This window comes from Conger conger, chromosome 5 (genome assembly GCF_963514075.1).
Source record: "Conger conger chromosome 5, fConCon1.1, whole genome shotgun sequence".
NCBI lineage: Eukaryota > Metazoa > Chordata > Actinopteri > Anguilliformes > Congridae > Conger > Conger conger.
In genome coordinates, this window is record NC_083764.1 from 9,501,227 (window position 1) to 9,517,736 (window position 16,510).

Consider the following 16,510-nt stretch of genomic DNA (forward strand, 5'->3'; position numbering starts at 1 on the left):
TTAATTACTTTTTTGGATATATTTTCCATTATTTACTATAAATTTCTTTCCCACTCTCAATTAAAATAGTAAAAATAAATAAAATAGTATACTATATAGGCCAATTTAAAGTTAGCTTGCAGGGATAGGCTCTACTGTGTTCTCTTAATTGTAGCCAGTCCAATCAGTCTTTAACATGAGGGTCATTTGAACCACACTGAATCCCCAAATTCTGACTGCAGCACCTCTCTAGGTATTTAGCTCTACTGTACGTAAAATAACTGTTCTATTGTAAGGCCAATGGTCAGCAGGACTAAATGTCGGCCTACTGTATGACTCTGGCTGTCAAACTTAAATCTTTCCATCAGAACAGTGCCATTGAAGGTACAGTATGCAGGCAAATGGCAGCTGGGCAAGACAATTAACCTAAAGCAGCACATTGTCAAATATCTCTCCGCTTTTTCCAAATTGCGTGAAAGCCACTGTTTGTTCAACCAACTGATGATTCAATAAATTACCTACTTCCTCCGTTCCAAGGTAATTTTTGTTTATAAACTTCCATAATAATCTTTGTTCTGTTCAAGCATCCGACCATGGTGTGCTTTCCCCTTGCCTTTGAACACATTTTGGACACATTTGAGATGCTTTTTGTTCCAAAGACAGCCTGCTATTTGTTTAACAGTCCAAATAATGACATTCTGTCAGAAAGAAAAGTATATTTTGCATAAATTTGTGAGAATTTAAGGACAAATCACAAACCAAGGGAACTGAATGCAGCCTAATCATAGGTTTGACAGTCATATATTCTTCTCCCATTGCCAAGGTGCAAAAGGTTCTTTCACAAGTTCTCTACATTCTAAAAATAGTTAAATAAAAATAATATCCCTTCTCCCTAGGCTGTTACAAAAGGTATGAAATTCCATTGGCCAATACACTTTTGTATATAATTTTCACATGTAGTTGCAGAAATAAAATAAAAAATGCTTTAACATAATCAGAACTGCAGGGTAAGGGTAAATAATTAATTTATTGTACCTTCAATAAATTACTAGCATTACAAATCCATTTGGAATACGTAACATAGCTATTATACTATTCATATAACTTGTATTTGTCGCTACTGAATCAAAATCGACCACTTACTGAAAAAAGGGATCATTGATATTGTGAGAGATGCTAGTTAAACAAAGTGACTTAGTTTTGCAATGCATAACCTAAATGCATTGTACAACTGCTGGTGTTTTATTTGGTGATGCTAACAACTAACTTACCAAGTTAAATAGCCTTGCTCACTCAATTCCACTATCTCCAAGAACAGAAACTAACCATGTTTAAATGATCTGATGAACTCAGAACTGACAGCAATGTCATACATAAGACTGAATGAAACCTATGATGTGTTCAATTCAGCACCAAAAGGGTAAAAAAGAAACGGTGACAAAAACAGATTGTATCTTGCCTGTAAAGACCTTGTAGTCTATGGTCTTGTCAGCCGATCGAACAGCTGGCTCTGTCAGGTGGGGCAACTAGAGGCAAAAGTCGACGCCAGAACAAAGGTCTTGAGCCAATGCCCACACTCAGCTGTTAGAAGGCCTGTCAAACAGGATGCTGGGGCTTTTGTTAAGAATCCAGTATAATTGGCCAAGGCTACAGAACACCCTCAAAGCCAAACACACAGCCAAACATCCAAACATCCACAAATTCATATTTCACAGATACAATATGTACTGTAGAGCTGTTTTCTTGGTTATTTTTTGTTCCCATTTTTCAGAAAAATGTATTAACTGTAAATTGGAAAAATGCATAACGATCGCTTGTTAAGTAGATTTTTCATCAAAGTTTTGGTTAAAAATTAAGAAGTGTTTTTTTTTGTTTTCAGTGTTTTCGTATGTAAGCTGTGAGTCCTGCAGGGAGAATGTATACAGTATCGTCAGTGTAAATTCTATGTTGTACCACTTTAGTTAGCATAATTGGTTGTCTACTGAATAAGATTTTAAATATATTTAACCTAACATTCTTAATTTCAGGTTATTGTATATCATATCTAATAAAATTATTTTAAATATCAATCAATATTGCTGAATGGAAACTATCACTACAGTGGCTGTTGTTCCGTAGCATGGTGCACTGTATACACATACACACACTTGAGTCAACAGTGTAGGGCTTCCACTTGAGTGGAATTTTCTTTTAAATTTCACACTGATCGTGGAAATAGAACTGAACAGCAATGGAAGTGAGCACATCACATACAGAACTGTAAGCACCCATGAAGATTAAATCCTTATTCACCTAAAGCCAATGACTACTCAACGATATACGCACATATGCAATATGAACACAGTGTCAAAGAGGCCCGCAGAAGCCATTTATGAACTAAGACAACCTGGTTTTTAACCATAAAGAGGAGCGATTTGGGATGATGCTCTAGGAATGATTATAAATGCTGCATATGCACACTTTATACAGCATTGCTGAAAAACTCTATTTGCGTTTTGTTCTTGCTGTGGTTATGGCAATAGCACAGGGCTCACAGTCACCTTGGAACATACAGCAGAGCCTCAGAGATATTAACACTGAGGGAAGAGTGGGGGTCCTTCATAGCTTTGAATAATTTACTGCAACTATTATGTAAAGCACTCCATTATTGTTCATATATTGTTTAAAATCGCTGTCATAATGTAGCTGTACATTTTTCTGTGAGTTATTATCCAATAATAAATCATTTAGCCCAATAAGAGAAATTCAGGTCTGATGAGAACATTATTTCTTTTATGTAGGCTGTCCTAACATTGCAGTATAATAAGATGCAGAATCATTTGTTTGCAGGTTACAACAGTTGCAAAAATAGTTTATCAAAAATGACAGGTTCACAAATTAAGAATGTACTGTATGTTTGTCAGTTACAAAGAAACATTAAACTGCTGACCAAAAAAACGCAGCAGTTAGGATCCAGGGACTAGGCTCTGAGGTTGAAGCAAGCTTGGGCCGATTCTACATGAATTAGAAAAGACACAGAGCATCAGCATGGGAACATTGAAAGGGGAACTGCTATATAAACAAGCACCCAATGTAAGTTAAATGGCTTCTAGCTCTGTAAACGTATACAGTAAATGCAACCATCAACGTGACGAGCAACACATTAAAACGTGTGTCATTTTACACCAGAAGGTACAATCGCCCTTTGTTTCATTGCACTGTTCCCTTGGAAACTTGCTTCCATCCCGCTGATTCTGGATGGGCCCCAACACACGGTGCTGCATTTCCAGTTTCGGGATTTATCAGTGGAAAGTGTGACTCATTTTCATTTCATGCTCATTCTTCCCCATTAGTGATAATACCAAATATGATCTGTGCCTTGTAAAAAGATTTGAGCCTGAACAGACCAAAATGCTCGTACTACCTTTCTGTTCACACAATATTCGGCCAACCGGACCAAACTCTGAGGCTCGACTGTACTTCCTGCTGACATGTGAAGTGGCTCCCTGCTACCCTTCTGGAAACATGCCAAACCAGTGCCACTCGCATCATATCCTGTGCCGGTGCATAGCAAATTCAAGATGACAAGCAGCACCAAGCTCTTATGGACTCCAGAGGTGTATACTGTATGTGAAATTAAGCGGTTATTCTTCACAATAAGGCTCACGAATTGCCATTAGCTAATGCAGTTGTTAACGTTAATTAATGATGGACAAATACATTAATTAAGTATGAAATGTACTTTTCATTAGTTAATGCATTTGTAACTAACAAAATTACGTATTTGTAACGAATCAAGCTACGTATTTATAACATGATATTTATACAATAGCAAACCAAAGGATGAACTCATAATTAGTTAACCATTAACAAATACATTTACTTTTTCATTCCAATATGAATTGGCATAATGTAGCTGTTAACATGAATTAATGATGTACAAATACAGTACATTAACAGAGCTGTACAGATTAAGTTCTCAGTAGTAGTTAACAGCTACAGTACATTAGTTCATGGCAATTCATGGAACCTTATTGTAAAATATTACCGATTAAGCTTCTGTCTGAGGTTACAGATGACAAAGATTCCAGTGCAAACACACTGGATCTGGAATGTGCCGTCGAACATTAATTCACCAACTACAACCTGAAAAGCTGTGAATAAGCTAAAATATTTTAAATAAACACAATATTACATGTGTTCTTCATTTTTGGATATTAAACAGTGACAATATACTTTAGACAATTTACGTATATCTATAGAATAGCTTTGAATTTACAAAGGTATTTAATGGATTTACTTCACGTATAATTTGGTTAGCTTTATTTTTATTACATATATATGTGTCTATGCAACCTACATTGGTAATAAAAATATTATTACCAGGGCAAGTGAAAGTGCAGTTTAGTTGAAAGAGGCAGTTTTTCCCGGTAATGCTGCAGTATATCTAAATAAGCAAACAAACAACTGAATAAAAATCATCCACCATCTCCCATACTAATCATACTAGTCATCACTTCATTTTAAATGCAACAAAAGGTATAATGCGGTGGTATGCAATTAATTTATGTGTTCATCGTGTTTTTTGTAATATGAATGAAAATCCGTCAAGTTATTACTGGCCTACTGTGTTTGACTTTTGAACTTTTTTCTTTATTGCTTTTTATGTAAGAATTTAAGCTTTAAAAAAATCTTTTCAGTGATTTTCTTTTTTCTTTTTTTATAAAATTATAAAATCATGTACAAGTATTTTACATTAAATAATGCTATTTTCTGGCTTTTTTCTGTTTGTTTACACCATGGGTGTCCAGTTCTATCCAAAAAAGGGCTGGTTTGGTCCAGGTTTTTGCTTTAGCCCGGCACTAAGACACCTGATTCTACTGACTGTATCTAGTTTTTGATGGAAGATCATTAGTTAATTAATTGAATCAGTAACATAGCGCTGGGCTAAAACAAAAACCTGCACCGACACTGGCCATTTGCAGACGAGACAGGACACCCCTGGTTTACACATACGGTAAATGTCACAAAATATGGTCTTTAGAATATGCATCGAAACAAGAAACGTTCGAACAGCCTAGCAAAACAATAATAAACAGGGGGTTACAGACACTTATTAGATACATGCATAAACATACATACAATATAGCGCCATGCTTTCACAGTCAATTTGGGAAGTTTATGAATTCAATTTGCATTTTTTCCCCCCATTATAGTAGGTTGATTCTCATGCCTCCTTGTTATACACAAATGATATGGCAGGAACACAATGATGCCCTCAATGACCGGTGAACTGAAAATTCACCTGTCCCCACAGTTAGGTTACATGACACCTGGTAACAATAATGAGGTTCGTACTCGGGGTTTTGCTTATGGGGTTTTCTATAATTGTAATCAACAATCAGAATTCACACTCCAATTATTTTGTGTTCGAGTCCCCCAAAAGTAGACAAAACCCCTTCATTTCAACCACTAAAATCCACAGCAGTGGGGGAAATTACCTCTTTTCCAAAGGCTGTAATCTGTCATTTTGTATTGATTATATTAGCAGCTCCTGTCATATATTGACATTGTGTTTCTAGTGCTGGCATACTATGTGGTTTTCTCCATGTTTCTGAGTTGACCTTGGTACATAAGACATGGCTATGAAGACCAACATCTAGACAGCTGGATGGTTTAACTGAAACACTGCTAGACAGATTGCCTTTTGAGGCAAATTTTCTTGGCATGCCAAGTTCATCGTATGGGTGACAGTTTTGGTCTGTGCGTCCACTTACAGTGGGACCAGGGCAAGACAGGTACGTAGTGACCATGCCCAAATATTCTTACTGTTTGTCACATTCTCAGAACATCTTGTTCTGGCCGGATAAGAACCAATGTCTCCAGACAAGTCCTGTGTTTAACATTTCCACAGTACACTCATGCTGCTGGATATAAAGTATGAACATTATGGAAAAGCCTTTTTAATTTACCCTCCTTGAGCATTTCATAAAAGTGAAAACGTAGGCTATGTTGGCTGGGAGTATTGTTGGTATGATTTCTCCAAAATTCTTTTTTATTAGTATACCGGTCTGCTATTATCTAACCACATGCATAATGTTATTAAAATGTGTATTGCAGTTCCATTCTTAGACATAGGCAGACATGAACGTGATAACTAAACCTTTCAAAACTAAAAAAAATAAATGCTCAAGATTCCACCTTCACACTGTGGAAGATTCTATATAATGGACAATTTGTCATCTGCTCTAACTGGTTGGTTTGTATTTAGGTCAGGGTAGGGAATGCACATGTGTAACTATCTTTTTCATTGTATATGCTTTTTAAAATGTATATGGTGGCCGAGATCGAAGATCAATTTTCAGTGTCCCTTGACGGTTTTCTATCTTTCAGCTTTGCATGGCTTGTTTAAGGAAAACTATTATCTATCTCCTCTGGGTCTCTCTTTGAAATTAGATTCAAAAGACCACAAAGAGATGTTCATGGGGTTCACAAGTTCAGGTGAGGCTGTAGGCATTCTGGAAGAAGCATCACATTTTCACAACTTCCCAATTAGGATCCAATCATTATTTTAAACTGCTGGATGCTATTTGATGGGAAAATATAGCTGAAGGCCAATTATGATACATAAAGTTTAAATTACTTTATTTAGCAATTATCTAACCAGGGCAGTCAATCAAATGTATTTGACAGCGAGTGACACACTGGTTTGACGGGGCAGTGGAAGCAAATTCCATCAAATATGAAATGTAATTATGAAATTATGAAAGATAATTATGTGTTGGCATAATGCATGAATAAGCAGAATGCATTTTCACATTTTCTTTAGAACAGAACATTCTTTCCATTTTTTTACTGTCTTGTTATCATGGGCACCACCGGAATAAACCATGAATGTGCCGCTTTTGCAGCAAAATAATTATTTTAAGACATAACAGTAATGATATGATTTCTGACACATGCTACCTTAAACCTCATTTTGACTAGAGCCTCCAGCAAGTATCCTATTCTCTGTCGCACCACCGAAAAAAAAAATGAATACAAACGCCAACTGCAACACTTTTTTGTCATTAGTCCAGAATGGCTACAGCAACACATGAACTAAAATGTCTAAAATGAAAACAAGAGGAAAACGTAGATATCGTATAGTGGAAAAGTGCACTATGGAAAAGTTCTTCACCCAGGAGGGTGAGACTGGCTGGCTTTTGCTGGGATCTGGAGTACCTGTCCTTGGGTTTCGTCTATCTGTGACCTGGTCAGCTCTGTCACCCCCTGACCTGAGAGGCACCGCCTGTTCCCGCCACCATTTTGGAGGAATACGCTCCACGCACTTTTACACTCGGACTACAGCCCTTCAGACATTGGTCACGTGATCCGGGTTATCCCTGACTTCGATGCACTCTATCTCCTCCCTCTCCCTCTCTCGCTCCCTCTCTTTCTCACGCTCCCTCTCCCTTTCCCGCTCTTTCCGTTTGGCCCGTTTCTTCTTCTTGTGTCTCTTTTTGGACGGGGGGAAGAAGGTCAGGAACACGGGCAGGATGATGAAGCAGTGCAGGACCGTGCAGCCGGCGGTGAGGAGGGAGCACTTAAACAGCGTGTAGGTCAGGTTGGAAGGCACAAACACCAAGGGCATCATCCCGATCACGAAGCAGGACGCGTTCTGTAAAATGGCCGCCCCGTGCTCCTCCAGCGAGATCTTTATGCACTGGGTCCTGGTGTGCTCGGTGGCGAGTACAAAAGTGTAAAGGTGCGGGGCACAGTGATCCATCGCAAAGTTCAAAGTGTAAATAAGGCACAGAATAGATATGCTGTCCATGTCGACATTCCACAGCGTCATTAGGCCCAGGACCCCCAGCTCCACCGAGGTGACCGTCAGAATCAGCCAGAAGTTCCCCAGGGGGTTGATGACCAGAAAGAAGGTCAGGATCAGGATGATCAGGACGCTGAAGCCTGAGGTGAGGATGGGCGAAATGACCGAGGAGCTGTATCGATCCATGAACACGAAGGTGGGGTTGAAGACGATGAATTTGATGCTGTTGATGAGGGAGAGGGGCCTCAGCCTCTCCAGGAGCTCCACCACCTCCTCCCGGGTCTTCTCCGTGGTCCGGGCCACCAGGTACATCCGGGAGGCGATGATCTCTGTCTCGTCCCTTATTTTGTAAAATATTATGTCGTCCTTGAAGTGCTGGTACTCTGGGCTCCTCAGGAAGGAGGACTGGAGGATGGTTATGAATTCGCTTTTGGTCGACGCGCTAACGTTCACCACCTTCAGATACTGAAAGAAGTTGTCAATCCACGAAATCTTATTGAACCCGTGGCCCAGCGTCTTCAGGTGCTCCTGGACGGTGGAGTTCCAGTACTCGATGGGCTCGTAGATGTAGAACCCGATCACCGGGCTGTAGTTGCTGAAGTACTTCTGCTGGGTCAGCGCGTAGGAGACGCTCGGGGAGTTGCTGGCCAGGAGGTTGACGACGTTCGACCCGTCGCTGATCTGTAAACATCCCATGAAAGAGAAGGAAGCGTAAATCAGGTAGAGGATGACGACGAAGGGTTTGACGTAGGTGTTGGTAATCCACTCTGTGTAGTGCTCCCGCAGGAAGTGCTGGATGAAGTGGTTCTGGTAGGGGATGCTGTCGTGGTGCGTGGAGAGGTCGTGACCATCGCTCATCATGGTCTTGAACCACGTGGGCTGCCTGTCCAGGTACTCCACCGACGGTATCTTGCAGCAGAAGACGCTGTGGTACCGGTTCTGCTCCAGCTGCCCGGCGAACACCAGGCAGGAGCCGTAGAAGGAGAAGACGTAGAAATAGTTCACCAGGATGGCCACGCACATGCTCTGGCAGAAGATTTTCACCGACTCGATGTTGGTGAACGGGCTGGCGCCCATGCCGAAGGTGATGATGTAGAGGGAGCTGGTCATGGTGTAGCACACCATCACGTCCGCAAAGGCGTCGGCCACCCTCTCTTTGAAGGGCAGGTTTTCTCTGGTTCTTCTCCACCCTGCCAGAAGCTCAAACACTCCCTTTGTTCCGTGTCCTGGAATAGCAACAAAGAAAAACATTTCATTAGAAATCAGGTGATGTTCGAACGGTTATGAAGGGCCGCTAGAAGTAACTGTAACTCTCACACACATACAAGCACTCCTGAAAAAGAGTCATATATTTGGGCAATTCTACAAAACGGCCATAATCAAATCAAAATGATTTCCGGAAGATTTGTCCACAAAGATCTGAAATATTTCCCTTCTTCCTTTTCCTTCTTCTTTCAATAGCTTCATACATTTTTAATCATCAGCCACAAAAAACAAAAACAAATCAATTTTGTAAGATTGCATTAATAAAGTGAGTGAGGTGGATAATGGACTATGATTGATTTAGCTTTAATTAGATTGCAGTGCAATTTAATTAATAAAGTGTCAATTAATTTGGCAGGTGTGGAAAAAATACTGATAGATTTGGTTTATTTATGGAAATTAGATGTAATTTGCCCATATACCTTAATGAGGTGGAATTGGCACAGTTCCAAGTGTTATCTCCTGGCCTTTGTCGACTTTGGTAAACACACAGGAATGATCATATAATCGCAGTAAATGTTATGCAAACGCACAGATAAAAATACAGAGCATGTCTTCCTCATTTGTTGAAAGCCAGTAGCCTAGCATACTTATTAAAGGCAGAACATACAACTTCAGCTAAACCTAGCCATACTAAGAACCTGATCGGAATGAATCCTTCCTTTTCACTGAGTCAGGAATATGAATCTGTTTGCTGGCAGTTCAGTCATATATTTTAACATGCGTGTGGTGGAAGCCATGTTATTTATTCTCTCTGACTTTCCAACATCTCTTCCAATCAATCCCCTCCCCCCATCAGCCCCCCATATGGGTGTCCCCCTGCAGGGAAAGACCACTCATCCATTCATAGATTCTCTCTGTCACAACACGCCAATCAGGCAGGGAGTGGAGGTGCGCTTTGAAAAGATGCTGACCTACTTACTCCTGAAAGTCACCTCCAAGCCAATATCGTACGCTAAGTGCAGTCGGGCCAATCCATAGCACCGTTTCATCAGAAAACATCTCTGGGAGTACGTGACAGGCTGGGTTTCATCCAGGCAGCCGGCATCTCAGGAGGCCGAACGGGCCTTCTAGTGTCTTTCACACTCAGACTGAAGATATACGAGCCCATAAACCGGTCAGTTTCAAACTAATGGTGAATTAATAGCGAATTGACAAACTCGCACTTCACGTCACTCTTCGTCTCAAAGTATCCAAAGTGTGATAATGAGGTTCTTTTAACTTTGCCGAGCGGCAGACTCGTCGACACGGGGCTCGGAAAGACTCCTCCGATTTTGGCGGGCCTCAAATTTACGACGAGGCTCAATAATTGAAACTCTCAGGAATGTTAGAAACACAGTTGCGTCATAAAACATCGCTTGCGACTCAAGAGTTCACGCCGTAAGCCGGCAGTTTGATGGCTAAATACCTCGGCGGCTTTAAACGAAGGCTTAATATTTCATTACGGGAAGCAGTGGAGGAGCTCTAGGCTGAATGAAAGGAAGCGGAGGGAGAAGGATCTGAACTGGCAGCTTTCACAGAAGGCCCGTGCCTCCCAGTCCAAGTGGCCATATGAATCATCTGCCTATATTGCCATTAGCACAGAAGTGAAAAGGGGGGGGTCAAGAGGAAAGCTCTTAAATGAATAAAAAAGGCCTTCTCTGAAGCCTCCTCATGGCTAGATTTGAGCATCATGTGACCAGGCCTCAGCACGATGCATGGACAGAGAGAGACGTTCTCCAGCTAATGAGAAAAGCCCATCAATAATTCAATTAACTAACCCCTCCGCCAGAACACTGTCAACTTTCACAATATTTTTGTAAACGTGTGTGTGTAAGTGCACATTTAAGTATATGGACGGGCAATTGTTTCGCGTTTAATCATGAAATGTTTAGTTCATCACAAATGGATTTAATGGAACTTTAAAATGTTTTTTTCAACACCACATGAATATACTGTATGTAATGTGTCACATTGATGGTAAAACAAATCGTAAACAAATGCACAGGAAATATTTGCAAAATATATACAAATAAATTTATAGTCAGTTTTTAATTTCGCAATACTCTACTATACTACTATATACTATATACTGTATATACTGTATATACTGTATATTATATTTTCATCTTAATATTGTTTTGTGAAAATAAATCCTGAGTAAGACCAAAAAAAATGATAGATGGCTCAGAAAATCATTTTATAATGATTTAAATGGTCATTATAATTTCATGTTTATGCTTCATTCGTGATCTTGCCCTGAAAAATGCAAAACAGCCACTAGAGGGATGGCTGTCACGGTCTATGGAAGACTGGTCAATGGATTGTGAACCTGCATGTCCCTAGAACCTCTACCCACATGGAGTGAGGTCCATAAGTATTTGGACACTTTTTATGACACTATTTTAAAGGGCTCTAGTTCCAGCACGATTCACTCCATATGGATGTAAATGCGGTCAACTTTAAGGGTACGTACACTTTTAAATTGTAACAGCCCAAATACTTACGGCGCTCAATGTAGCTATAGTCATAGTTATGGGCCGCCTGTAGCCTAGTGGCTAAGGTACATGGCCTGGACTCGAAAGGTTGGTGGTTCAAGCCCTGCTGTAGCCATGATAAGTTCTGTACAGCAGTTGGGCCCCTGAGCAAGGCCCTTAACCCGGCATTGGTCAAGGAAGGGACTGTCCCCTGCTTAGTCTAATCTACTGTAAGTCGATTTTGACGAAAGCATCAGGTAAATCAATTATTTTAACATTTTATTTTATCGAATTTATCATTATTTATAAATTGTTATTAGATAACGCATGAGTGGAAATCGCATCATAGAGGAGGCTCAAAGCATTAATAAGCAAACATGGCACACATAGAAGGGGGCAGCAAAAATGAAACTCTACTAAGCAAGGGCGCTCCTGTAAGCTAAGCAAGATGTCCTACTGTACAGGCCCAGAGGGTATCTGCCCGGATTTGGCTCTCTGAAATGGACAGTGGCACATTATTCAGCAACAGCAGGTTTGGCATATTAAAATCAGTCACACTCTCCCCTGACTCCAAGGGACCTCGCTGTGAAGGAAACGAGATAGCACTGACTGTCACAGTCACGATAACAAAGTCATGTGTGTGTGTGTGTGTGTATGTGTGTGTGTGTGTGTCGGGGGTAGGGGTGCTGTGAGGGGGTGTGTGTGTGTGGGGGGGGTGTGTGTTTGGAGTGATGAATCACTAAAAGCAGGCGGTTGGGCATCGTCTCTGAGATTTTTATGAGCTGCTTAATTGAAATTGAGGGCGACCGAGGGACTCGGATGGTTACGCCACCCCCAGATCAATCCCGCTCCAACACTCGTCATTTTTTATTAATCGCGCCCATGCAGCTGCTGGGACCCCATGTCCTTGGACCAAATTTCAGGGGCGGTGCCAGGTTTGGGATCTCAGCTGGGCCCCGCCCCGCGAAGGGACTAATGCACCCTGGGATACCTCACGCTCGCTCCTCTGGAGTTTATTATTCCACCCTGCAAAATAATCTAAATCTGCAGCACCAGCTATTGAGGAACGCCTGCCTGAAACGTTTTTCCTCCTGGCTCTCAGGAGGTTAAGTATTTTAAATGTCCTTGACATAATACAAGTGTCTTGGATGACAGATGCTGCAGTTAAAATATTTTCAAATATATGATTTATAAAATTTTTTTATTGAATATCCTTAATGTTAACCCTTTCAATCCCATGAAGTGCTCCACCCAAATGCCAAGGGGTTTTGGCTTTTGTTGAGAAAATTGAGAAAATGTAGTAGGGTTTTAATAGGTGCTCAAAACAATAGTATAACAGTCATTTTGATTGGTTGAAAAGATATACGGTCGAGAGTGCCCCAGTGCTATGGGACTGAATGGGTTAAGGGAAATACTGTGCAGAGCTCGGGGAAGCTGAAATGTAATGTCCCGGTTTGAGGACACAGGGTCTCGGGAGGTTGAATGGTTTTTGGGATGTGCTGAGGAGCGATCTCGAGCTAAACCGCCGGTGTCTCTGCAGGCGCAGGGAGGAGAAATGAAAGGCTGTATGTCATGTCAGGCGGAGGCAGGTACAGGGTTTGACAGCGCTTAAGAGGGCTGTTTGTCACGGGTCTCCGGTGGCGTTTCGGGCACAACAGTGGAAACCTTCCCCCCCCCACACCCCCCACACCCCCCACACCAATCTCACTCTGCCCCAGAGCGTGAACCCACACCCCCCCCCCCCGTCACCAGCCTCGGCTGGGAGCCCCTAAGCCAGTAATCCTGATTCCTGGACCTGGCGCGCCGCAGGGTCAGCTGCTTCATGTCCTTACTCTGCACTTCATTGATCAAGTGAAGTGGCTGATTACGCAGCTAACTCGGCTCACCTGGTCTCTCGGGTCCGAGTCGGGTGCTGATATTACTGGGAAAACAAGACTGGGACTGGGAGTGAAAATCCCTGCCCTAAGCACAGTCCCCGCTACCTTTCCACCGCTGCAGAGTCGGGCCACGCATAAATCATCGGCCAGGGGACACACCACACAATTGATTTTTAATTCACGACGTGTCATACAGTCAATTTTTCACAGAGGGGGATTTAACATGATAAACAAACATTGCTTACTAACGTTTTTTGCTTTCTAACGCCCTCACTCTTCTGCTGCTTCTCCCACAACAGAACAATGAAATTATCCTGCTTGCAAGGCAATATATATTTCACAAAAAAATTACATTATTTAATATCAGAGGAGTGTTATGGTTTTGAGTGGGAGAACCTAATGAAATTCTGCATATGAATTTTAGTGTGTAACACAAGCCCTGACTGAGCGATAGCTAGTGTGTAGCCTTGGTGGTAATTCCAGCATCCAGCCTGAGATGGAGTCTAGCTGGAACCAGCCTCTGTTCTAGCAGAACACCATCTGCAATTTGGTGATGGTCTGTTGTCTGTACTAAGCTGGCCCACCAGCTGGACTTGGTCTTGCCAGCACGGGTGCTATCTCAACCAACTTAAACCCATCTGGGCTAGCTTAAAACCAGTCGGCCCTGCTTAAACCAAGGCTGGAACCAAGCTGAAAATTCTACCAGTGAGTGCCAAGACTAATCTTCTTTGCTTCCACTTGACAAGGACATGCAATGGGTAGAATCAATAGCTCTACTTACAAGCACACTTCTAATGAACTGAAGACAAGTTTAATTTGGAAATGACAAGAAGCAATTCTTCATTAAGACAACCAAAATAATGATAGCAATTCCTCTGCAGGTGTTCTATGCACTCAGAATCAATGGAACTGTGTTTGTGATTCTGGAAGAATATATTATACTGTGCATGGATTTTAGAAAGGAATTTGTGATACCATCTACACTGTACTGGGTGTTATTTAAATAATATATATCTGTAATTTAGGGTAAAAACATAAAACAATAATGGCATGTAATACAGTTCTATGAGAGCAATGAAATACCTACTAAATAATAATAGACTTGGACCTGTCATTTAAGTTACTTATAAAATTGTAGCAGTCACCCATTTTCTAGTGCTGGCTAGTAGCTCCTTTAAAGACTTATTTTCGTTTTTCGCATATTTTTTCCTCGATCTTGATTTCAGTTTGCAGCAGAGAAAACTGCCACTGTGTTGATTGGAGGGTGATTTGATTCACCTGCAGCTCAGGGTGTGGGAGCTGCCTCTTAATTGGTCATTGAGAGCAGCATGGTGCATTCCCCTCTTGGCCAATCAGGGTGTGATGACGCCCGGGCTTGTGGGCTTAAGAGAGGCAGTAACCTGCACACCTGGTTGATTTTCTGATCCTACCTTTATGCAGAGAGACCGCATGGCAGAAAAACCAGTAGGGCTCAAAATTCTGATGCTTTAGGGCCATGTGTTCGGGAACTGGTTCTCGGATTTCTTCCTGATCGGCTGAAGTTTGTGTATCAGTACTGCCACAAAATATTTATCAAATAACATAAAAATGATTTAACCAGGCAAGTCATTAAGAACTAATTCTTGTTTACAATGGTGGCCTGACCAAAACTACAGAAAGGTACAGCAGTGAGCAACACACACTCACACGCACACTGTGGATGAATGAACGCAGGTTGTGCCCTGTAGCCACTGCGATGCTAATTCAGGCTGCAGCCTCTGGGATGCTAATTCAGGCCTTGGCCATGCTGTAGGTCATTAGCGGGATAGGGCTGTGAGTCCACAGCAGGACTCTTCCATGCCATTGGCTTCAGTCCACGGAGCTGAGGCTGGCTGGATCGACCAGGGTTTCCCAGGGTTACCGCTGTGCAAGGAGCCACCTGGCTGCCCGTTGTCATCAGCGAGAGACATTTCACAACTGGAGTACATGTTTGTGAACAAGTCGTACTTATATGCAGCATTCATGAGCAATATTTGCCTTGCTCATGCTAGTATGCAAAAAAACAGAAACTAAATTTGGCCTTCTGAAAAAAAAAAAAAACATGTTGAAAATCTCAATGTCAATGGTGTCTGTCACTGGCACAGAGTGGGGCGGGACCGGGGAGGTCAAATTATTCCACAATTATACTGGGATATATTTAGGATAACGTTCAATGAAATATGAACTTACCATAAAACCTCCATCTAATACAAAAGCCAGTCTCTTAAGAGCTGGTAATAAAAACACAAAATTGCTAATTAAAACTGGTCTCCTAAAATACACCAACCTGATAACACTAAAGCGGTTTGTCAATGTCCCATGGCAACATAGTTAATGTGTGGCGCTTCGGTAGCTCACAGACATTATTATATGTAGAGCACTAATTGTGTGTAGACCTACTATGTTGGGGTTCCTTGTAGCTGTTGTTGGTTGGTTTTGTGTCCGATTGCTGTATGGCACATGATGAATTTCCAAAAGGACAATAAACTAGTCAATCAATCAATCAAAATTGTAGTTTTTTTACCCCATCCCCAAATCTTGATGCCAATTTTGAGACTATCTTTAGCAGTGCAAGTGGAATCATTTTCCAAGGTCAGCTAAAGGTACAGACATGCTCTTTATCGAAAGGTCAAGCTGAACAACAGTGTAGGAACACGACAGAGCTGAAGCTCCTTATCTGTCCAATACACTGTATGTAAGCGCCTGTCTGACACTGATACTCTCTCCTGTCCTAAAATGTGATATAATATACAGTCCTTCTAACTGGAAACTACTTGGTGCCATTGGAGAAAAGTCATGGAATTATTGGTAAATCAACTCAACAGAAAAATTGTTGTTTCTATTGGCTACACAGCAATATCTTGCTTCGCTGCATACACCACAAATATATAATATAGCTATATTTGGCCTAGCCGGCCAGCGAAACACGTCCCACAACCCCACAGAACGGTGTAAAACAGCCCTGCTAATTACATGCTGCCGAGGCAGGTACAGCACCAGATGCATTAAGAGGAAGTCCCATCCCGTTACTTTGACGGGCTACATCCTGTCCGCTCATAACGAGTCCCTGAGCCCCGCTTCCAGCACCTCAGTATCCCACCGAGGAGAATGGGCCTACTGCGGGAGAA

The 16,510-nt window shown here is 41.6% G+C and overlaps 1 protein-coding gene across 1 annotated transcript in view; it reads right to left on the bottom strand.

Moving 5' to 3' along the window:
• Positions 1 to 7,312: 7,312 nt before the first annotated feature.
• ptchd4 (patched domain containing 4) overlaps positions 7,313 to 16,510 on the bottom strand; it is a 29,307-nt gene continuing 20,109 nt past the window's right edge. The window contains exon 3 of the mRNA XM_061244188.1: positions 7,313 to 8,994. Within this exon, the coding sequence (XP_061100172.1) occupies positions 7,313 to 8,994 (1,682 nt within the window). The remainder of the gene's footprint in view (positions 8,995 to 16,510) is intronic.